General features: G+C 41.3%; 1 protein-coding gene across 1 annotated transcript in view; it reads left to right on the plus strand.

Moving 5' to 3' along the window:
- Positions 1–25,254, plus strand: part of KCNH5 (potassium voltage-gated channel subfamily H member 5) — a 153,247-nt gene that overhangs the window by 101,068 nt on the left and 26,925 nt on the right. Inside the window, exons 9-10 of the mRNA XM_054286716.1 lie at positions 10,801–11,053; positions 21,446–21,642. Coding sequence (XP_054142691.1) covers positions 10,801–11,053; positions 21,446–21,642 — 450 coding nt within the window. The remainder of the gene's footprint in view (positions 1–10,800; positions 11,054–21,445; positions 21,643–25,254) is intronic.

The raw sequence follows: 25,254 nt of genomic DNA on the forward strand, positions 1-25,254 counted from the left end.
GATGACTCTTGAAATGTGCTTGCAGAGCTTTAAAGTTCTTTCTTCAGTTGAATCTCTGGTGCAATATGGGAGGGTGGTGCAGATTGTTCAGGTATTCCAGGATGAAATCCCTGCACAGAAAAATTTAGTCTTACATCATGTTTTTGCAACACCACTTCTCTGATTTATCATCTGCTATGAAATTCAGTTTACCACTACAAATACAAATACTTTAAGTAACAAAAATCTTTATTTCTTTGATTCTTGTGCTTCAGTATGCCACATTCTTTAATATGTTAACTTCTTATACACCAATACCCTAACTTCCTAATCCTGATTTACAAGTGTTAAAAGTGAGCTTTTCTATTCTAAACTCCTGTAAATGCATTCAGTCCTACTGTATAAACTTCCAACTACATGAAAATTCAACTGCCATTTGCATTTATCTCCTTGCTATTAAGCCAGAGTCCTGTGTTACTCCACTACAGTTTCATTAGATTTTAATGATGCTTTGCAGTTAATTAGGAGAACCTATGCTTTAATTACTGAAATTTCCTACCATAGTTTCCGCATGTCCGGTTTTATAGATGATAAAAACACAGTTAGAGCCCTAATCTCTGACTCATGGCAAGCATTGTTCTCTGGTCTGTAGGATGGAGTGGCTGCTTAGCTAGATAATTAATTTACCTGTAAAATCTGTGACTTAGGTTTTTAACAATTTTCTCTTGGTTGAAGATTTGCCCAAACATAGCCCTGGATGCAAACTCAATGTAAAACAGTGGAAGGATTTCAGGAACCTCTGCATCTGGACATCAGTAGTTGAACTAATGGAGCTTCCCAGAAAAGCCCATGGTACAGAAGAACAGAGACAAGAGAAATGTAAGAACTTGAGCACTGGGTTGGATATTTTGGTATTTTGTGTCCCTTACAGCCTGCAAATCTGCAAAAGCAGCAGCTCCAGTGGCCTGTAGTGCCTGCACAGAGCAGCCCAGGGCCTGGATGAGGGCAAGGACAAGGCAGTTTGCTTTCTACTTTCTGCAAAACTTTGCCTTTAGCAAAAGCTTGGGAAGCTGTGTTGCAGCCAGTCTTACATTTATCTCCACTCAGGAAGGTGTCATGATGTACATCACCCAAATAAATGGGAAACTATTGTAAATTCCAGCTGAAAAATCATAGAAACAGAGGTACAGTCCTAGAGATTGGTGATCTAGGGTGGATGGCTTCTCTTGCCTCAGGTCTTTCATTAACCCGTCAAGCCTTGCTGTAAGACCCTCTGCACTTAACTTACATCCATCTGCGCCAAACCTAGAGCAGCCAGAGGGTGGGAGCAGAGGGACCCCGAGGTACCCAGTGTCACATCAGATTTATTTTTGTGGCTACACAAAAATTTTTGTGGCTAATGGGATGCACTGCACCTGCAGCTGAGCTGCTGAGTCCAGACAATGCTCCAGCTTGGAAGAGGGGATTTTCTTCCAGGTCTTGTATTGCTTCTCTGCACTGCTTCTTCTGGCAGCCTGGACCTGACCTTACAGGTTTCTGCAGTTTCATTTTCAATTCGCTCCAGCAATGACATTCTGAGCAGTCTGTTGTGAGCATATATTTGCATCACATGATTTCCCATTTTCCTTAATTTTTATGAACTTTTCATTAAGCTTCTTATTATCTTGCAAAACACACATGTGGTCATGACACAGCATAATTACGGAGGAATTTCAGCTTTAATTTTTCATCAGAGAGATCAGACAATTTCTATCATCCAAGGATGTTTTTCAACCCAACATACTCTATTACATCCTAAATTGTTCCACATATATCTCCATGGTCACACTGGAGTGTGTTTTGGGACATCATTTGCCCCAAATTTGTAATACATTTAATTCAGTCACCCAGCATGTTAAAATGACTGTGTTTTGAATCCCAAATTTAAAGAAAAGAAGAAAGAATGAGTTTTTTAGGAGTATTACAATAGATTTCTGTGGTGTTGGACAATCCCAGCATTGATGGAACAAGAGGTAACGTGTGTTTCTTTGATAATTAAAGATTTTAAATTATTGTGCTTGAAATCAAAATATAAGTTAAAAACTTGATTGAAATTACTACCACTTCACATCTGTTGATTTGCTGTCTCAATTATTTATCCCTGAATAGCACATTCAGTGTGCAGTCCCAAAGAAGATCTTGGCCAAAAGTGAAGAGTCCTTACATGAGAACTGAAGGCAGAATGGAAATTAGAGTGGAGGAGGTTAAGTTAAGATCTAGTCCTTGTTGTCTGTGTAGCAGGATGTCCTGAAAAGAGTTTAAAATCTCAGTGTGCTTTCCTTGTATGTGGACGAGGATTTGGTCTCCCACACTGAAGTGGAGATGCTTTAAGCTCAGAATTTTGGCTTCCCTGATCTCCTTGGGAACAATTCATCTTCAAATCCTGCCTTCAGACCACATTGCTTCAGCCTGTCTCTGAGTGCTCACAAACAAGGAATTAACAATGACACTAAAAGCATTAGCATATTTATTATTATTACCTAAGGGGAAGAAATTGGCCTCTGATCCATAATCTTAAATCACTTAAACATGAGAGCCCTCCTCTGACAGCTGGGATGAGAGATGTAATACATGGACACTTATCTCCTGGTGTAACTGTGGCTCAAACAAGATGGGATTTTTTAAATTTTTTTTTTTTTAATATTTAGTGATGCACATTTTGGGGTTATTCATCTAATAACGAGCAGGGTTAAAAACCTGACAAAACTGAAAAGCTTTTATATATTAAGCAATATCTCTCATCCATCAGAACCTGGGGTTGTTTTGTGAGAGGTAAAAGAGGCAGTGCTTTATGTGTATGTGACCATTTTAAAGTAGATTAAAAAAAGTCTTTGCAGAAATATTTTGGTGTATGAAATACACTGAATTCAAATATCTTAGTTTTTATGAAAATATCCAGGCACCAAGTGAGAAATTTATAGATACTAGCTCTTCTGTGAGAAATGGGTCATTATCCAGGAAAGCAGAACAACCATTAACTAACATGCAGATGTCTCAAGGTCTTATCTAATGATAACACTGAAATGTCTGTAAAACCCAAAGATTTTCTCATCTTGACCTTTGTGCTGTTTTACGGCTTACAATTTGCTCAGAAGGCAATTAAATAAATGTCTGTCATGTTTTAACAGTAGTTTCCTTCAGAAAAGCCATAGGTTGAATGAGAAAAACGTAATCTTATTTAGTTTCAACCTGAACATCAATGGCAATTGGGATAATGAAAGCCAATTCCACATTGCACTGGCTGAAATGGAAATCGCAGGAACATAACACAGTATTAGAATTATTCACTGCCAAGCTTTCATAATGGAGATGGGTTTATGTTAAATAGACACAGGTTGTAACTTCATTAAACATGAATCTACATGAGGACAATGCAGCTTATTCATGTTTGTTGTTAATAAAAGCTTCAAGAGATGTAGAAATAATTAGTGATACCCTGGGACAAACTGAGGAATCGGGCTGCCATTCCTGCCATGTCCCATCAACTGAGGTGTCCCTAAGTGCTGGCTGGATTTTCTTGTGGATGACCAGGAGTAGAAGCCTGCCAGGCTTTGTGGCCAAAGAGAACTTCCACAACATTACCTGGGACAGCTGCACGCAGTTCCCTGCTGGGAAGGGCAGGTAAAAATTGTTTGGACGAGCATTTTTGTTTTGCTGTAGAGGCTGCAGAGGTTGTTGGTCGTTCCTTGCAGTTTGGGATGAGGTGAACAAGGAGTTGTGGCTCACCTCCCAGAGCTGAGCTAGGAACAGGAACAGTTGGAATCCACAGATCTCTGGAGAGGGGGAGGCAGGAGAGATGCTCAAGATCTCACTGTCCTTCCCATGGGTCCGTGAGCGGGGCCTGTGCACTGGTAGAGCTTTCTGTTTCCCCTTTATGGATTGTTTGCCTCCTGTATGCACTCTGCAGGACCAGTAGAGAGTATTCACAGTTATCTCTGCCTCTTGCATGTGATATCTTGGGATTAATACAGAATAAATGGTGACCTTGGCATGCTTGAGGAGATACCTGGGCTATGGAGTTGCTCATGAGTTTAATTCCTGAGGGAGTAAGTCCCTGAGTGGATGGGCCAGGCAATTTCCTGGGCACTGCCACCAAAGGGATGGAGCAGACAAGGGGGCTCTCGGTTCCAGACCACATCTCAGGGAAGCTCTATCCACATCTGGTTTCACCCTTCATTTCCCTGAGTGTCTTTACACAAAATGAAGCCACCTCCAGAAGAAGCACAAAATGAAATAATGCACTGAACAATTCCATTCTTCCAAGGCTGACCTTAAGTGTCAGAAACTGTTGTGACTTGAGAAATTCTTTGATGCATGACACATGCTTTCTGATATTTCTTTTTCTTGTTTTATCTAAAAAGCTGGTTTTTGAGGATAGATTTTCCAGTAGTGTGCAATCCCTTGCCCCATTAGAAGGCTGTGCAATAATTTTGCTTGCTGTAACTATGACAATAAAACTGAAAACTATAAAACCTTTAAATGTATAATCTTTAGGCAACCTGGGATCTACTACTTGGGGTCATCCATGGATGTTATTAGCGTGCCACTTTTCAGTGCATTAGACAGACCAGTAGTCCCTGTGCTGGTGAACCCCTTGATTCCTTAAAGGACATGTTGTTGCCTTTCTTCTTGCCCTGATTTTCAAACCCTCAGCCAGATTCTATGTGTGTTGACAAAACAGAATTTAATGGACTCTACAGCAAATTTCTAGGGATTTTTTAAATGTGTCTAACCAGTCACTTGGTTAAAAAACAAGTTAATTTTGTTATGATGCCACTAAATCTATCAATTTGAATCACTGCTTCAGCTCATATATTATTAATGAGAAAACAAGCCAAACTCAACTTAGATGTGATTTTCAGATTTCAACTTTAGAGCATTTAAATCCAAGTGACCTTGGATCTTAGTGCAATTAAAACAGAGCACAGCATTGCTGCTGACATTCTGTTCTTAGGGCCAAGATACTCAGTGATGTGCTAAAGACTACCCTAATGCATGCAGGGTTAATTACTGCTCAGCTCAATACATCATCTTTGAGATCCTTACAAAATTACCTGATTATTACAGAAAAAGGCTGTGATTTGCCAATCAGATGTTTTCTTACCTTTGTCTCTTTGGCCTCCATCCAGTGCTGAATGTTTTGGCCAGGCCTGAAATAGAATTCCATACTCATATGAGCCAAATCTTTCTAAAAAATCTGAGTGACTTGGTCAGCTTCCTAGTGAGTATTGTGGGTTTTTTGTAAAGAGCTGACCTTGATTCTGACTGCTGAATATGTCTGAAAACCCATAGTTGCCTTTCTCCTCAAAATAAAAAGACCTATCTGTGGCCTCAAATGGGTTTGAGGTTGGAGGAGTTTATTTTCTTTATTTTCAAAGCTGGCATTTTTAATATCTCTGATATTTGTTACAGTTATTCATTCAGGAAGCATTCCTAGTTATTGCACCATAGAATGTCAAAGCTCTTGGTTATCAGTCAATATATTCCCAACATACAACCCCCAAAATGTGGGAATCCTGTGTGCTGAAAGAGGGTTGATACCTAATGTTCGTTATTCATTGGCCTCTGCCCTTTTTGTTGACAAGTCTTAGCAGATTCTGTAACCCTGCTAAGTCATTCTGTAGTGTTTTCCAGCTGGGAAAGATTTTTTTAACAAATACTTAAACCTGTAAACCCATCCTAAAAGTTATTGTTTGGACGCGCTCTTAATCTGTGCAGGTTTTGTTTTAATTCATTTGCTTTTGTTTGAATTTTTTATAATCTCTGCTCCCTGTAGAGCTCTTTGAGCTGTTCAGGAAGCTTATCTTGAACTGCCTGCACATGCTGAGGCAATGGATGAGAGAGTTAAAAAATCAGATGGAACCTCCTGGGGAGTTTAATTCCCCACCCCTACAGATCTCGAGCTGAAAAGACTGTGAGACCTTTTGTGCTAATTCCCTGTGAGTCTTCCAGATCTGGTTCCTGCCTTTCCCCATCTCTAGCAGCAACCACAAGCCATTCTCTCCCTGTCAGCATTTTCCATATGAGATGATCTAGAGATGATGGCGCTGTTGAGTCTTTGCTTTGGGACTCATCTTGCTGGGGTCTGCATCAGCTGGGTGCCAGGTGGAGATGGCAGAGTTCAGCAATTGTCTTACACTGACTTGGAGGAGATTCAGTTTCCTGTGCAAAGAGGGAAAGTGATAAATATTATTCTGTTCATTTAAATATTTTTCTGTTTATTTATTCTGCTTTCTTCTCCCTCAGCTTTGGAGTGGGTCAGATATTTGTGGATACCAGTGTGCTGTTCAGGGAGCCTTGCTTCTTTCCTGGTGAAATCAGAGTTGGTACAGCCAGCAAAGATTCTCCTCTAGGTAGAATTCAGCTTTCTCCTCTGATTTGGCACTGATATGTAGCAGGTTCTGTTCTTTCATGCTGCCTGGACACATAGGGGAGAGCTGGCTGCAAAGTCTGTGGCTACAGATTTATTACGAAGCAAATTCTGTAGCAGCACAAGCACCTGTCCCCTCAAGTGCTCCAAACCCCTCAGTTAGCACCTGAATACCCTGCCTGCCTTACAAACTGCATGTTTCATTGCAAAAGGCCACTGAATCTCCAAGAAAATCTCCTCTTAAGAAATTTATCTTGGTGGGTTTTTGCTGTGCTGTTGGAAGAACACACAGGGCAGAACCAATGTCCCAGCTGAGCTTTGGCTCTGTTGCCAGGATATGTTGGAGATATTTCCCTCACAGAGAAAAGATTGACTGAGCATTGCAGGATATACCTATTTTTTCTTTTTTTTTGCACCCACATGTGTGTGTTTGTGCACAATATGAACTCAGGGACAGCCATGGTGCTATTAGTTTGTATTTCTTTGGCTGCATGCTGCTGAGATCTCAGTGAGAGCAATACACTGTAAGAATGTCCAGAGTCTTGTATTATCAGTAAGAGGTCATTTTCATGAATATTCATCTGAATTTGAAGTGCTCATTTGAAGAGCATGCATTAAACACATAGCTGAGTGTTGCAATTGTCTATCTTTGCTCTCTTTTTCCCTCTACATGTATCTACATTTATCTATGGCAGTCAAAAATGCCTTGCCAAATCTTCTAGTATTAAATATTTGTTTTACTTGTCATCTGTTTCATTCTTTGTTCTCAATGCCTATGTAGCAGACAGGAAAAATTAAATTAAGCATATTTGTTCCTGGCTAACTCTTAGATCATTACTCATTTACTGCTGATGTTGATAACTGATATCTCCATATATCTCTGTACAGTGATTTGCCATTAGGAGAATCACTTTTTCATGACATCAGAAAATTCCTGAATTATGCTTTCTAAGACTGGCTTTTCTCTGTGCAATGGATTTTTTTTTCTCTCTCTTCATATTACAGTGTGTAATGATAGATGTGCTGCTTGTGTCTATAAAAAGAATAATTCTTTGAGTGTTCACTTTTAATACTCTGTATTTAAGTCTATATTTGTGAGGAAATGGTATGCTGCTTTGCATTATTTCACAAGTCCAATTATTTCACAGTCCAAACAAGCAAAGGGTCTTGGAATATCTCGGAATCTTACAGGAACAACCTCTGCATCAGTTTAACCAATTTTTTCTGCAGTTTGGAAGCTCAAAAGCTAAAGTTTGGTAATCAGTCATGTATGAACACAGACATTTTTCTTAAGAGCAATGTTTGAGAATTCCTAGCTAGTGGCCTTGTTAAGTCAAAAGCACTTACATTTCTGATAGTATTAAAGGGACCTAAAAAACTTATAACCATGATTCAGGCCCAAGAGTAGATAAAAATGTTCAAAATCATCAATCATGGTAGAAAGGAAAGCAGAATTTTTCATTAAGTTACTATTGAGATGAAGAAAGATGGCATGTTTCTGTTTTATTGTAATAAAGACAAACTTTCTGTTTGATCCTCAAGTAAGGCTGAGGTGAAACAATCACTCTCAAAAGTATATTTTTTTTTTTTTATTGAGAAACTTAGGTGTGCCCATATTTCTACTGGTAAATGGAATGACTCAGGTAAATAGACTTTTGTAAAATTGACATTTGCCCCTGCTAAATTATGGAAATGTGATACAGAACGTGGTCTACAGTGACTCAGACAAGATACTATTACTAATGCAAATGATGGCTTATAGAGAATATGCCTTGTCAAATGTGTTTAGTACTGTTTTTATGATAAAACATACTTATGCAGGGGATTTTAATGTGTTCTGTACAGCATTCTGTTACAGAAAAATACTATTAACTCAAATTGACTTACTCTGTGTTAACTAAAATAAAAACTAATGATCTGGTAGCTCTGGGAAGTTGGTTGTAAGTGAGAAAACCTCAGGAAGGAGGAAGTTCCCAAAGAGAGCCTGCGCTTCATAGTGTTAGACAGAAAAAACATCTTCTATCTCTCTTGTTTTTTCAAAATTGAGAGGTGACCTGGTCATATTCTATGAACACCTGCATGTGGAAGAGATTTATGAGTATTGCAGGTCTTTTATCTCAACAAGATCATAGATTCTCTGACTGTTGGCTGAAAATGAAAAAAAAATAGTTCAGAAACAACACGTGTTTTGAAAGAAAGAGTAGCTGTCCATTGGAACAAATGACCTGTATCATTTGCAAACTTCCAGGCTATAATTTTACCAGGTGTTCTGGGATTGATGGGAATATTTGGAGTGGAAGAGGTTAGTGGAGATGATTACGGCAGCCCCTTCTCACCACACACTGTCATAGTACAGAGAACGGGAGAATAACTTCTGTTTCACCTTTCTGCATTCATTATGTCTTTGATCCCAAAGGCACTTTGATCTATCTGAATAAGAAAAGGACCAATTATTATTATTAAAATAAAATTTATTTATTCTTTTCACATTCTGTGCTCTAAGAGCTTTAGTAATGCTTTGCAGTAATTTGTTTTATACCTCTCCTGCATTAAACAGAAATTAAAATCGTGGCTTGAGTTCATTAACGTGACCATTTACCTCAAAGCTTAGTCAGGGTTACCAGAGTCTCCCTCTGCTATTATTACAGAATAGTCAACTCATTAACCCAATGTCCCTGTAGCCTGCATTGTCTGCAGAGCAAGCTGCCAGATTAATTCCATGTGATGGGAAATTAATCAGTACTATTGATCTGCAGTCTTCTTGATATGAGACTTCCAGGGTGCTCTTAGTGTCGTGCTCTTTTCTATCATTTATTCTAGAAAAACATTAAGAGTCTTTATATGTTTCTTAGTGCAATTAGCTACTGTGCATTTTGGGGCTATGAGAATATTAGTGTTTTTAGGAGGCTGTGCAGGTATTAAACACACAGTTTACAAACCCAACAAGACCCACAGGTTTTAATTTTCTTTCTTCAGGTGTATTTGTGTTACTGTTTCAATAGGGAAAGCTATTTAAGGTAAAGAAACTAGTTGAAGGTCTTATTTAATTGATCTACAATGAAGATGTCTTCATAGTGGACAGTTCTTCACTTACCTTTACTTTACATTTCATGAGGTTTCAATATACTTCCTTTTTCCTTCAATCTCTTTGGATTTTCTGGTCTAGTAGGCCCTGAGCAGGTAATTCCTTGTATATCTCACTGAAACTGAGCCCTGGGTGTGTTTGGACATGTGTTGATAAGTGGTCACTGCATCAAGAGTACTGAAAGTTGGTTTTTCTGAGTGTGAACAAAATGTGGTAGTTTTCTTTGTGGATGGTCTGTCTTTGCATGTCCTCGAGCTCCTTCAGCTCTGTGAGTCCTGTGTTCTGTGCTCCTGCAGGGACTGAGCATAGCAGCAGGCAGATAGTCTGGGCACCAGGTGTGGGGGGACACCCACAGACAGGACAGAGCATTTCCACCTCTGGAAATGAGTGTGAGATTCTGGAAATGAGTGTGAGAGCTGTGAGGAGTGAGCAGAGTGTAACAGAACAGTGCTGTCTTCCACATCACCCTTTCAGACAAAGTGAAAGCTGTAGATGGGTGGGAAAAGACTGCCCCAAATCAGGATAAAACTCCCACCAGAAGCTGTAAGAAATGATTGGATGGATGGATGGATGGATGGATGGATGGATGGATGGATGGATGGATGTGACCATGTTCACAGGGGTCTGAGGATGAGGGAAGAAATTAGGATCTGACTCCATGTTTCAGAAGGCTTGATTTATTATTTTATGATATATATATATTAAAACTATACTAAAAGAATAGAAGAAGGGATTTCATCAGAAGGCTAGCTAAGAATAGAAAAAGAAAGAATGATAACAAAGGCTTGTGGCTCGGACAGAGAGTCTGAGCCAGCTGACTGTGATTGGCCATTAATTAGAAACAACCAACATGAGACCAATCACAGATTCACCTGTTGCATTCCACAGCAGCAGATAACCATTGTTTGCATTTTGTTCCTGAGGCTTCCCAGCTTCTCAGGAGGAAAAATCCTAAGGAAAGGATTTTTCAGAAAATATCATGGCTATACATGGATAGGATGGATGGATGGATGGATGGATGGATGGATGGATGGATGGATGGATGGATGGATAGATGGGATGAATGAGATAGATGGATGGATGGGATGAATGAGATAGATGGATGGATGGATGGATGGATGGATGGGATGAATGAGATAGATGGATGGATGGATGGATGGATGGATGGGATGAATGAGATAGATGGATGGATGGATGGATGGATGGACGGACTTCAAGACCCCCCACCGGCACACCTTCAGACCCACCCATCCAGTTTATTTCAAACAGTGGTGGCCTTGGTGTCCCATGCCCAGCTGATTATTTTTCCATCTTTTCTTTCGCCCAGGTCCTGTCGATCTGCCCCAAGGACATGAGAGCAGACATCTGCGTGCACCTGAACAGGAAGGTTTTCAACGAGCACCCTGCCTTCCGGCTGGCCAGCGACGGCTGCCTGCGAGCCCTGGCCGTGGAGTTCCAGACCATCCATTGTGCCCCGGGGGACCTCATCTACCACGCTGGGGAAAGCGTCGATGCCCTCTGCTTTGTGGTCTCAGGGTCCTTGGAAGTCATCCAGGACGACGAGGTGGTGGCTATTTTAGGTACTGTGATCTCTGCTGTGGTCTGTGCGTGTTTTCCTTTTGCTGAGGTTTGAATATTAATGAGTTTTGCCTAACATCAGCTGGGACTGTGGGAAGGTAGCAGTTGTCATAAGATGGAGATGCTGTGCCTCCAGAGATCCTTCTCTAGAAGCAAATCCTTCATGTTTTGTGCCATTGGGAGTGCTCTTTCTGCCCAGAATGGGTCACTGGGCACAGCTACAGTGTCTCTGAGCAGAGGAGAATGGCATTTGTGTGCTTGACATGTTTGACACAGAGGAAATGCTCATTGTTTTATCTTACTCCCTCAGGAGGATTTCCACATTAACCTTCACACTGGGATTTTCATTCTTCTTTGTTCTAGCCCAGAATAACACCTGCAAACAGTCTCTGCAAGGAGGCACAATTTTTGCTTGTAGTGAGCTGGCTTTACAGAAAATTGAGTCTGATCTGACCTTGCAAAGGAATGGGTTACACCATGTATCAAACCACAGTCATGAGAACTCTGAGTAATGGGGAAATTTAGGTAAATCACCCTGTCACTCCACTGTGCTGTCTGGTTTTGGGAAATAACCCAGTGCAGACCCTCATTAGCTTGTATGGGACTGGGAAAGGTGTGCCACGTGGTGGGACTGAGTGGTCAGCACCATTGTGGAGGCAGGAATCCTCCTCAGAGGCAGAACTATGTGGAGGAAAACTGGTGGCTCTGCAGAAAAAACTACCCAGAGCCTGTCTTGCCTATTTCAAATAGGCCCATTTATTGTAGAACTCATATCCTGTTGAATATTTGCCTTCTCTTAAGGTGGAGCTGTCACTCCCTGAGGGCAAATCCAGCGGGTTCCTGGTCCTAGAGCAGCTGTCAGACTCCACTGAAGCTCTGTGCTGCTTCTTCCCTCTAAGGGTAGCTCCAGTGGGCTCCTGAATTTCCCTAAAAATGTGTGTGTGCCTGGAAGTGGGGTGGGACTGGGCAGTGTGGATGGGGCTGAATGGGAACAGCTCCCGCAGGGCATCACTTAGATTCTCCCAGCTGGAGTAGGAGCTCAGGAAAACTCACATCCATGCTCTTTGGAAACACCTGCTGCACCTTTCTGTATTCTACTGTACACTAAGTTTTTAAAAAAGAGAGATTTAGTGCAAGAATGAATCTGTTTCCATGTTCAGACATGAAGTCATTATGATGAAAGCTCCTAAATCAACAATTTCCATAGGAAATTATTCCTTGTATTCCAGCTCACTGGACCATTTCATTTTTATAATTAATCTCAGTGATGATATCTTATATTTGCTTACAGTTACTTAAAAAACAAAAGGCTTAAGAAAAAGTAGCAGTATTTAAACAAATTAATGGTTTTTACAATGAAAACAATAAGTATGTAATTTATTAAGAGCCATCACTCTTGGATTACATGCAAAAATTGATTGCAGTTATTGATGAATACTGTGTGTTTGCAATGACAAGACAGTAAGAACATTTTGTTTCTACCTTTTAGATGTATTAAATCTAGTGTCTATGTTAATTCCCATTTGACCAGAGAGAATTTTAACCATATCTGGTTAAATGAATTACCTTTAATTACCAAAAGTGCCTTCAATTCTTCCATGACTCAGAGCTGTGTTCATCATGTACTACAGGGATTGGCAGAACGTGTAAATGTAACTTAAAGCAAGATAAACTGCTTCCTCTGATCCTAGAACACATTGAAGAACTTTTTCATGCTCTGACAGATTATTTAGCAGAATAGTGAACTGAATAATTATGGGATATTTTGTCCTAAAAATTCACTTGTGGAAGAAAATCTCTCCCAGATGTAGCTGCAAAGGCATTTCTAGTGGCAGCTGTGGCACCTGAAACAGCAACTGAGATCTGACAGTGAAAAACATAATTTTTATTGATCTTTTCTGCCTTGAGAAGTTCAAGCACAAGGAACATGAATTTGCCTAAGGGGGAGACCAGGTTTAAAAAAACTGACTAATGGGAAAACCTCAGTACCTGCTTTGAATGCTCCAAGCATCTGCTGCCACTCTGGTTTTCCCAGGGAAAGTCAACTTGCAGGGTTGTGCTGCCAGTCTGTCCATCTTCTCCTCCTCCCAGCACTGACCTAGAGTAGAGGAAATGCAATAAGTATCCTTTGGAAACTTGTCCTCATTAATTTCCTCTATGAGAGCAGGAATGAACAGGACGTTCTGTCTGCAGCCTCTGCTCCTCACAGAGGAAATAATAGTGCAATGTGGTTTTATACAGTAGTGTGTGATTTGCCTTACGGAAGGAGAGGGAGAAGGACACGGTGTTTTGTTTATTTTTCAACCATGCTTACCCACAGATGGATGGTCTGATGTATTTTTAAATGTGGAATATCCAAGAGAAGTGAGTCAGGTAGGGACATTAAAACAGGTTAAGAACCATCATGTCCCATCTCTGACATTCGTGCTTCCATTCAAAGTGCAGGGCTTCATCCTCCCTCGGGTCCTGGCATGAATCACTCCATGGGTTTTGCTGCTTTTTCCCTCTGTCCATCTTCCCTTATCGTGTTCCCTTGCCTCCAGCCAGGGTGAGCTGGCACGTCCAGCCTCCCTGCCTGCAGGAACAGTGTCCTCAGGAGACTTGGCATCCTGTCCAGCTGCTTTCCTTTTTTTCTACCTTCATGGAACAACCATCCTTTCTTTCAGCAGCTTTCTTCCTGCCTCAGCAGTGCCAGCTTTGGTGTTCCCTGTGCTTGAAATCAGGTGGAGCCTGGTGATTAACAGGACAACTTGCAGCACTGTGATATTTGGTTCCCCCCCAGTTTTGATTTTGTTCTCATTTGTGGATAATTAAAGGCACAGCCGCTGCAGTAATCAGCATTATAGAAACACTAACAGTGAGAGAATGACTCCAATTGCAGACCTGCAGTTTTTACGACTCATTAAAGGAGCTATCCAGGTGCCCCATTATGTTCCCCTCATTAGTTACCTCCCCTTCTCGAGGACAGTGTCCCACCTTTTGCAGGTCCTGGCTGGAGCAGGGAGTTCTCCATGTGCAGAGCTGGGGTGCTGCTACACTGGGGAAAAGGAGACACAGACATTTTAACATAACTCATCTGCAGCTGCCAGCAGAGTGGAGAAGGGCAAACAGTCTTGTCTCTAATTATCCAAACTTTCCCAGCAAGCGAGGTGACCCTGAGAAGGCACGTCAGTAATTTTCCACCGTCTCAAGCAGGAGTAAACAATTTAACTGGCACTGCTCTGCACAGGGAGGTGTTACCAGCAAAGCATCTCGGGGAGGACCAGGGGTTTGGAGTCCCCAGGCTAATGAAAAGAGGCATCAGCTACCAGAGGGCACCTCATCATTCACCCTGCTGCCATTAACCTGAATTTGCTCCTGATGAGGAGTTACACATCGGTGGCAATGCCATCCAAGTGGCTCTGAAAGTTGCTTCCCAGCTCCTGCTATTTGCACAGCTGGCTGTTTAAGTTGTGCAGTAACTTAAACTGGGCATATTGATTAACAAGGTTTAAAGAAGTTGTTTTTTCAGCAGAAAAATAATGGTCTGCTGTGTTCAGATGTTGATTGTAGGAATTGATCAAAAATATTGCTCAAGCTGCATAGCAATAAAAATATATTGAGCAGTGAAATCCTGGTGGGGGTTGCTGCTGAGTGAACTCAGTATGATAGTCAAATCAAAATGAATATAAATGTAATAGTTCATGTTTCAGTAACCCATTGTTAATTGTTATTAGACAAACCAGACCTCATTAAAGGTCTGCTTCATTAATTATTTCCAATTTTTTTTTATCTGGGAAGGGGATATGATGCTGTATGAGAGGGGTAAAGCAAGTTTCTTGAGTTTGGTATGGCGGGTGAAAATCAGGATGAGTCTTTTTCTGCTCTTAATGCAACTTGTGTTTGAAGATCAAAAGATTGATAAAAGATCTCCCACCAAATCACACAGAGAAAAGTTCTTTAGAGGAAGAGCAAGTAGCAGCTCCCATTTGGGTGAGCAGGACTCCCAGGAGCTCCACAGCTCTTATCCATGGCATTAGCAAGATGATATTTGGTATCCATGCAGCAGCACTTTGAATTTCCATGCCAGGGCAGCTGAGCATGTGCTTTGTTCAGGACAGGAATGAGTGTGCATGTGGTGCACTTTGTGACATGAAAACCTGCTAGTCCAGTTCCATCTCACAGTATTAGTGGCTAATTGCCTGATTTTAATTTGTTTAGTTGCAGCTTGGGTTTCTTCTCAAGTGGAATGAGGCTGGCAGAATTGGCCCCTGTGTCAAATCAGCTCTTGTTAATTTATACTGAACTTTTGTGATGTTTTCCATGTGAAGTCGACCAAGGCAGACTAATTGTGAACATTTCCTCAGGTTAGTAGCATGCACCTGGTAGCAATTTTCAGAACAGGCTGTGTCCTATTTCATCTATAGGAAAAGTCCCCTGTGTTCCAATGAGTTAAAGCTCTAAATTAACTAAGAGGAAAATGAATCATAGAGAAAAGGGTTGGGTTTTTTCAGCTAGCAGAACTGAAATAATTAATGTGATTTAGGCTGGGTTTTAAGTGCTGAATCTGAAAGTATTTTGCAAAATATGAAGGGTTACTGGTTCTGAAGAAAGAGTGTGATTTGCTGGTTTGCACTGTGCAGTTCTCCTTAAGTGTCTTGGAAGCAGTCAGATCTTGCAGGTCTGGGTTGACATCTGCATTACTGTTGTAAGATTTAGTCCTACTGATGCTTGTTCAAAAGTGTCATTAGTTCTTGCTGACAAACCTGAATTTTTCATATTGTTTTGTAAATTTAATATATTTTTGTGTTTCTGCATGATGGTTAATTATGATAAGAAACATCAGTCTTAATTTAGTGCCAGCTAGTGTGTTACAAATTTGATCCACAGCCTCCAGAGTCTGAAAGATTCCTTTCTCTGAATTGATATGTTTTTGAATTAGGCCTGCATGCTTCACTGCCAAAACTTGAAAGTCTTGCCAGCACAAGAATAGGAAAATAATTTAAAAATCATGTGGTACAGTTCTTTTAAATCCGAATAACAGTTTGAGGCAACCTGATTTGCCCTACAAGTTTTCAAGGTGGTAGGAATGGTCATGCTTTCAAGTTTATTTCCTCAGTCAGGAAAGATAGAAACCTATTTCTGTATAAAATCAAAATGGAAATAACCTGTCTCCAGGAGCTGGGGCTTCTAGAAGGATGTGCGGCAGTGATGATACTTGCACAAAATCTTTCTGGACTTTGGGCCCAGCTTGCAGCTGTCCTGAATGCTGGAAGAAAGGTAATTCCTTTTTGTTTCCAGGTGCAGATGGGGAAGGTTGCACTGTGTTAAATAATGCAAAGTCCCTTTGCCAGCATGGAGCAGGGTTTTGGCACAGTCATTGCAGCTTTAGTGACTGTTTGACAATGCCTGAGAGGCTGAAATGCTGTTTTCTCCTGTCATTCTGCCCTTTCATGTGCAGCCCCATAGAGGTGGGTTTATGTGCAGCTCAGTGATCAGCTCTGGTCTGATTTTCGAGGAAGTTCTGGCCCTTCTGGATGCCCCAGAAAAAGTTGAGGCTAGAACATTCCCAGGGGCAAGAAGACCTCTCTTCACAGTTTAGAATCATCCCTGCACATCTTTAGCTGTGCTGTCCCAGATGGGAAGTGCACCTGATGGATTTGCACCACTGCATCACCTTCTCCAGACACCCTCTTTAGGCAGAAACCACCATTTCAGCTAAGCCAAATGTCTTGGAGTGACTTTACGGTCTGGTATCCCCTATTTTTCCTAGATTTGTTTCCTCCCAAATTTGTCTCCAACCAGGACACCCAAAAATCCAGCCAGCCCTGCAGCCTGTCTCCAAAAGTGGTCAACAGCAGAAGTGCAGGAGAAAGTAGGAAGGTGAAGTAAGGAAACTGTGATGCTTCCCCAGAATATTTCCAACCCTCCACTGGACTGTATTTCAGCCAGAGGGAGATCTTTTGTGTTTAGTAGCCACAGATGGATTTTATCCCATGAATATATTGCATCATTTTGTTAACCTGTGCTACCAGTCCCAGTGTGCCATGGTGAGGAGATGCAGAACTGCTCACTGACCCATCTCAGAGCTGCTGTGGGTGACAGGAGCTGATTCACTCCCTGCTCATTTGGTTTCTACATCAGTTTGGTCCTGCAGCAGGAGGTTTCACTGCAGATACACAGAAATATGAATTTGTATGAATGCAGACACCAATAGATGTAATTATGACCTCCACTTGTGTGCATGCTGCCATCACTTGATGGTATTTGGCCCTTGAGCTGATTGGATGAACATTTTCTCTCTGTGGTTCAGTTTTACTGATCTTCAAACAACATCAGCCTCTGCTTTTCATGAGCAGTGTAAGATTTGAGTGCATCCTGATGGAGAGCCAACATCATTCATCATGTCTGGCTCGTGCTAGCATGACTGATGAGGCTTTGGAGATATTTTCAAATGGTTAAAGGGTAGCTGGTTTATTAGCTAAGAGTGCACAAAAACCACCTCCTTAAGAAGACTTGGTTCCCTTTATGTGTTTTTACCCAGTGCTCTTTCCCATCAAGGATTAATTCTTTAACTGCCTGCCTAAACTTTCTTCCAAAGGATCCATCAAGCTCAATAAATATCCTAGCTCCATTTCTGCTAGGATATTTATTAGCTCAGTTTCTGTCCCCATCTGAAGGAGGATAAATTTTGTCTCTGCATAAATACACATGTGGATTCTGAGATGTTGTTTAAACAGAGTGTTTCTGAGTGTTTCATTCCATCTGCAAGCTCTGGAGGGTTCCATAAAGCCTTTAAAATTTTTTCTACCTGAAAGGTCCAGGCATAAACTCCTGTCTGGCAAATTGGCAGGTCCGTCCCTGGTGTAAGGCTGCAGAGAACATCTGTCCCCCCAAATCTGTTTGGCAAGGTCATCAGAATATAGAAGATAGAGCAGTGCATAGAAATATCCTGACAGCTGCATACCATCTGATTGTCCCTGAATATATTTATGTGAATATGCATGAATATATATGTATATTTTATGTACAGGCACACATACATAGTATTTAGAATGATAACAATGTTGGTATTTCAGCAAAAATTATGCCTGCCCACCAACACCCTTCACATGTCCTCTTGTTGCAAAAATCTGAATTTTTATGATTTTAGTGGTCTTTTCCAGCCCAATGATTCAATGATTCTGTAGATGTGGCATTTAGGGGCATGTTTTAGTGTGGATTTGGCATTGCTGGGTTAAGGGTTGGACTTCATATCTTAGAGGTCTTTTCCAACCCAAAGGATTTTATGATTCTGTGATGTGTAAAATGTATGCAAGTATTTCCCTTGCACTCTAGTTTAGAGCATTCCTTCTTCCAGTGATGCTTTGGGCACTGTGAGAAGGGGCAGGAGGGTTTCCCAGAGGGAAGGGGGTTTGGGAGGGGTTTGCCTCCATTCAGGAGGTGCTCAGGACTCAGGACAGGGCAGATTCAGGAGGGAATGTCCTAAGGCCTCAATAAATCTCTAGAAAATCTTTGGAAATTATGCAGGCTGCATAAATATCCACCTCTGCATTCCCAGCTCAGCCCCAGCAGCACTTCCCCTGGAGCTCTGAACATTCCCTGCAAGTGAAAAATTCTTGTCTGTGTCTCTGGGTGGCTGTGTCAGACCTAACCAGTTAAGTTTGCAGTTTTGCAACCATGACATTTTTGTTTTTATTTAGTTGCAATGTGTAAAATTACCCTCAGAATCATGGAATGGGTTGATACACCTTCCACTAGACCAAGTTGCTCAAAGCTCCCTTCCAGCCTGGCCCTGAGCATTTCAGGGATGGGGCACCCAGAGCTTCTCTGAGCATCCTGTTCAATGCCTCACCACCCACTGAGTAAATCCTTTCCTAATCCTTTCCTAACTTCTGATCTTGTCCTGAGTGAGAAATTACCTCTCTGCACAGTGAACTGCAGTTAATAGGGATAAAGTATAGTGCATTAATCTCTGTATTTATGAAAGAAGAGGCGTTGTTTTGGAGAATCTGGGAGGTTTTGTTTTCATTCTGTACATTCCTTAGCACATTTATAACCAGCAGACAAGCTCAGAAGTGTTTGTGGGAAATGTCAAATTCAAGATCCCTTAAAGGCTTCCAAGATTTTGTACTATCTGAGGAGTATAAACCACGATGTAAGAGGAGTTTAGAGTTTCACCCTTCAAATCCAGTGAGTGATGGCTCATGGAAGGGTGAATAAATTCAGTTCATTGTGTCCCAACCTTTAAGTCCCAACCAGTGCAGTCCCACATTCCTGCCACACTGAAGGGCACCAAGATCTTCTCAAGCTTATGAATATTATTTCATTTATCCATGGTCTATATACAGATTTTGTAACACACTGTTGTCCTAAGTTTTGGGGTGAGCATCCACTGCTTTCAACCTCTTGGTTAAATTAACTACACATTAGCCTAAATTTGAAAAGAGACAAGTGGTTTGCTCACATTTCAGTGGTAAAACCACTGTCTTTTAACTGCACTCTGCACTGAAAGTAGGACTCAGCTCTGTCCTGTGTCCACCTCAGAGAGCAAATCCATTAAGCAATTTTCTGCATTTCAGAGATGGCTGTTTTCTATAAATTATGTAACTCTGCTGAGCATGTCTGTAAACTGGGTTTTGAACTCTAAGTAGAGACAAGGACAATTAACTGCAAAAGGTAATTTCAAAGCAGTACATTGGATAAATTATGTTACTATAAAATGCTCTGTATTAAGGAAAACATTTTAAAGCACCTTGTTTTATAAATTATACCAGCTGTGTTATGTATTGTAGTTAAATTTAATTACATAAAAATATGTAGAATCAAAAGCAGCTCAATGAGATGCAGTTATAACCTTTCTAAGGGATGATTCTGTTATAGAGACATTTTTTGGAAAATAAAAACAGAGAAGGGAAGATAAAGACTTGCACATTTTATTTCACTCTGCCTGAGAGATGTTAGATATGTTTTACTGGGTACAATACCAAAAGCAGAAATGGAAATAGAGAAATAGAGCCTCTGACCCCTAAAAGTAATAAGGTTGGATAGATTACCCCTTTGGTCTGTGTTTCCACAATAGAGTGGAGCAAAATGTTAAAAGTTCTTAAAAGAGTAAATACTAAAATCCATTACCTTTTTTATGCCAAAACTGTAACATCTCTAACCTTCACCAAGGGGATGCTTGAGGTGCCTGAAATCAATAGCCACTGGCTGACTGATCTGAGTTCCCTTTAAATAACAGCTAAAGCACAGAGCTGGGATATCTCTGGGGGTCTGAAACAAAAAACACCCTTTCTACCATGGTTTCTGCTTCAGGATTTGAGGTGTCAGCCACAAACCACACACCAGGGTCCTGGCCAAGCCCAGGCGGCAAGAGGCAGCTTTGGAATGTATTTTCTGTAGCCTCTTCTCAGAACAACCAGATAGCATGTCTCCAACCTGCACCAATGCTGGGCTTCTGCTTGGGTCAGAAGTGTGATTTTGAATCTGGTGTCCTCATCCTCTTCTCCTGCTTGGGTGTCTAGCACAGGTGTGGGGATGTGGATTCCTTGCAGAGGAAAGAAAACTGGGCTAAGTCAAAGAATTCTCAGTCACTGGAACTCTTCTGTCCATGGAATATAGCTAGTCCCAAGTCCTCAATCATCTGTCCTGCTACACTGCAGAAGTAGCCTTAGGTGTAATTTTCCCCTGTGGTTGAGGCATTTATACATGTAGGTGTCTCAGGTGTCAAACACTCTTACTCAGCAAACATTGAAATACAGACTTAAGCCTAAGCCTCTACTTAAATGGATGAATTGGGGTTAGAACTGTACTTTTGGATGTGTTTAAGATTTAGCGGTGTTATTTAAATGTTAAAAGTCTCAGTGAGGCTTTTCGTTGGTTTTCCAGAAGGAGTGTTACCAATGACACTGAATTAAAAATGTTAAAATGTCCTCTAAAATGTGGTCCATGGGCCCTGGAAGCTGGCTCCTGCCCCTCACTGTAGAGCCATGAGGATGAAAGAACCTAGATGTCAGAAGGTTTTTGTAAGACCAGGACTCCTAAATCACTTGGGAACAGACACCTGAAGTATTCAATCACCTGAACATTAGTTAAGTGCTCATTATATTTGGTAGCCTTTGAAAAATCCATTACTTGAATCCTCAGCTACAAGGAGACCTTTACAATCTGGCTCTTACGCTTTGTGACACTTCACAGAGCAATCTATTAATACCTTTAAAACCTGGGGCTACTGCTAAGGATGCTCAAGTACCTCAGCTAATTTTAAAACTTCTACCATTGTTAGTTTTCATGGCTTGGAGCTTGCGTTGGGATAATTGGGAGCATAAGACAGATTGTGAAAAAATCATCTGTGTGCTGAGAAACTCTGCCTAAGCATTACCTTTTAACAAATCTGCCCTGCTGTTTTTCAGGTAAAGGTGATGTGTTTGGTGATATCTTCTGGAAGGAAACCAGCCTGGCCCATGCCTGTGCCAACGTTCGGGCTCTGACCTACTGCGATTTGCATATAATCAAGCGAGAAGCCTTGCTGAAAGTGCTGGACTTTTACACTGCTTTTGCCAACTCCTTCTCCAGGAACCTCACGCTCACCTGCAATCTGAGGAAGAGGGTAAGCTCCTTATTTTCCCCTTCCTCTCACCAGGTGCTTGCAGTGTTTAACAGCCCCCCATTTCCTCCTGATGTTTTCAGGTCAGGGCAGATTGAGTGGCCTTTCGATAAATGCTCTTGTCACTGTTGGTAATGATGGCTCAATAAAAGTTACCTGTAGATTTGCAGCTCTGGAGAGCAGCCCCAGCAGGATGACATATGGATTGCATTTCTTTTCCTTTTCTTCATAGTTGCTGGCTTTCATTTTTTTGGCTTTTTTTCCACCCCATCACATAAATGTATAAAGTTATATTTTATAGAATCCAGATTCTGGATTTCTCAAAGTTGAAGTCTCTAAGATACAGTTCAGAGGACAATCTAATAGATGTCCATGTTAGAGACCAACTAAGAGAAATTTGTTGATGCTAAATAAATAAAATACACTCATCAAAGGTACTGTATTAATACCTGCTTCTCGCAGTTGCATAGTCTAGAATTTTAATATGGCAAAGTTAATAAAGCTGGGTAGTGATTTTACATTCACAGCTCACTTCTTAAACCCTCCTGCTCATTTTATAATCAATCAGCAATGCTCACTATCCATTAGTCCTTTCAAAGAACACTCCATCTGAAAATTAATTAGCTATAAAGACGTATCTTGAACACAGGTTAAGGGATCCTTTAATTCACATTGCGGCTGCAAAATTTCATCTTTATGATTTTTTTTTTATGATTGATGAGGGTTATATAAATTTCATTTGCATAGAGAAATCTCATAACAATGATTTATAGATTGCTGAGCATTAGCTGTGATCCTCTAGCTGCTGAAACATGTTTTTCTGCAGCTGTACCTTGGGCATCTCACCTGAAAATTTACGAAGGCTACCTCAGTATTTCACAAGACCATTTCATTCTCTGCAGTAAGAGGACTTCAACACAACTACAATTTTACTTTCTTAGGTCTAGTTTCTCTCTAGCCACTGTAGCTGCTTTCAGAGGAGGTTTCAATTTCTGTGCATCACTTGTGCTCATTAATACCCCAAGTGTGGCACAAAATACCCATGGCAAGAAGCAGATGCAATGGGATTACAGTGCCCCTCTGTCTGTGCTGGAGCCTGAAGGAGCTGAGTTATAATCAGATTTGGTTCCAGCTTGTCAGCTTACCTCTGACTCGAGGTTGTTAGCTCCACTTCAGACCTGAAGGAGGGCTTGGGGGCTTGGAAGCTGGTTCCTGATTTCTAGCTTATCACTTCTCTGTTGATGAGAAGTGCTCCAAGCCTTGACTTCAGCATTCCCCCCCTTGCCATCTCACCAGCTACAGCCCTGCAATGACAGCTCTGCTCAGGCACTGCTGATGGTGATTTCATGGGACAAGATAATGCCACTTTATTGTACCAAAATGTATTCTTTCCTTCTTAAAACTGTGAACCTGTCACTCCAGCTGGCTTCCTGAGAAAAACATGGACATGTCTGTTCCTGACAGGGCACTGTGCTGGAGTTCAGCTCTGCAGTCCAGGGCTGTGTATGAGGAGTAGCCTCCTGCCTGAGTTGTCACAGAATTTCTTCTCATTTTCTCTCTTTCTTCTCAGAATTTGTTCCTCATTTTTTTTAAGAAAAATTGGTTTCCCTACAGGGCCCTGGCATGGGGAATCACCCAGGAGAAACTAATGGAATTCCAGTTGCCAGTATAGCTGTTGTTTAGCTCAGTGTCAGGTACATGGACTTTGACATGGGGACTCCCAGTAAGGAACAGCATTCCTAAAGAAATGTTGGATTTTGCAGAACGAGAGGAAATGCTATTTGGGGGAATGTGTGGGCAGTATGTGAGAGTGGATGAAGAGTCAGAGAAGGGTTATGTCAATGTGGAATATGGAGAGTAGAGTTCATTTCATTAAAAATTGGGTGATGATGTCCAGGGGAGTCACCAATCACCTCCATAGCTCATGAAAGATGGTTCCTCTAGGAGGAACCAGTTTGGGTTCCCAGTTTGGGATGGAAAACCATCCCCTTTTGATTTCACAGAGTCCATGATCACTAACTTTCAAATACCTCACGTCCATCAGCTGAACTCCACCCCTCTCCAGCAGCTCCAGCCAATAACTGTTTGGGAAGCAGCCTGGCATTGCAGTCAGATGTGCTCAGCCAGAGCCTGCTTGCAGAAATTTGCAGAAATTCTGTGTTTTGTTCCTGGGCACAAAATAGATCATGCTACATTCAACAGCAGGGACACAACCCAAGTCCTGTTACATAAAGATATTCAGGGGATTGTTTCAAACCTCCTATCTGCTGGAAGGATACGTGGTTCCCTGTTGGGAATCACAGAAGCATTTGGCAGTGAGTTCACCCCTGAGGAAAATCGGTGCCATCCAGGACAGGTCCATCAGGTGAACAGAAAGCAATTGTTCAGGCACTGAGGCAGGGCTGACAGCTGCACTGTGCTGCAGCAGCTTGCGCTGGAGTCATGGAGCCTAAATGGAAAGAAAATCATTGTCTCCTTTAATTGATTTCTATAGAAATATATACTTAGCACTTTTTCTACATAGTCATCACTCATAAGGTTTGACATTTAATTATAACTTAAATAAACTCCTTGGGGGTTTGTGCCTGAGAAAATGGCTGTTCTCACTGACAAAAATACATAGGCAGAAGTGTTCTTGCACCAGGTCTGCTCTTTGAAACACATATCCATGGATTTGGGTGCACACAGCATGTGTTTGTGCTGCCCTGTCCCTCAGCCAGCACTTTGATGCAATCCACAGACTGCAAAACATTTAAACGTTCAAAAGGCTAATAAATTAATAACAGCACTGAGCACAAAAGGTTATTTCCACATGACAGGGAAGCTAAAGTCTTGTTGAAGTGGGAAAATAATGTTTTCTCACTCCCAAATAGCATTTAGAGCCTGGCATGTTGAATGACCTCCTTAAGGCATCTGCTCAGCAAAAGTATTGCAGCATATCATGTTTAGTGCTCTGATATCTTTACAGCATGTCTGACATCACTAATGCACACTCCAAGGCAGTACCAGCACTTTGAACTTCTTTTTTTCTTCTTTTTTTTCAATCAAGTTAAATAATTACTCTGAAAAGATATTCTTTAAAATCACAATGAGATTACATAGCTGCCTCTGAGGATTGAGTAATAAAGCAGGGTTTGGGATACGTATTCAAAGAGTTAATTACTGCCTTCTGATGCTGGAAGGGAATATTAATAATATCTAATTCATTAAGTGCCTCTCAAGATTTCACACAGCTGGAGGGGGCCCTCTCTGCAAGCTTGAGCCGTGGAGTTTGGCTTGAGGAGGGGAGTCATGACGGATTTTTAGGAAGCTCTGTGGCATCCTAACATTAAAGGGAAATGAGCAACCAGGGTGGAAATCTTGGGTTGAAAGAACAACAGAAGTCAGGGGGTCTGCAAATGTTTGCAGAGTTTCATTAGTAAATTACACACTTGGCATGGGAATTTTTATGAGTTAGTCCCTGCTCTCCCTGTGTAAGCACACAGCAGTGGGTTTTGGATAAAGGAGTGGGGTGGAGCAGATAAAGAGAGGGATGAATGAAAGCAAGCAAACAAGCAAAAGAAGGGTGAGGAAGAGGGATCACCAGTCCTGGCTCCAGTTGTTCCAGCTGGGGTG

Source organism: Melozone crissalis, unplaced genomic scaffold, assembly GCF_028551555.1.
Source record: "Melozone crissalis strain CALT ecotype California unplaced genomic scaffold, PUWL_Pcris_2 ptg000056l_1, whole genome shotgun sequence".
NCBI lineage: Eukaryota > Metazoa > Chordata > Aves > Passeriformes > Passerellidae > Melozone > Melozone crissalis.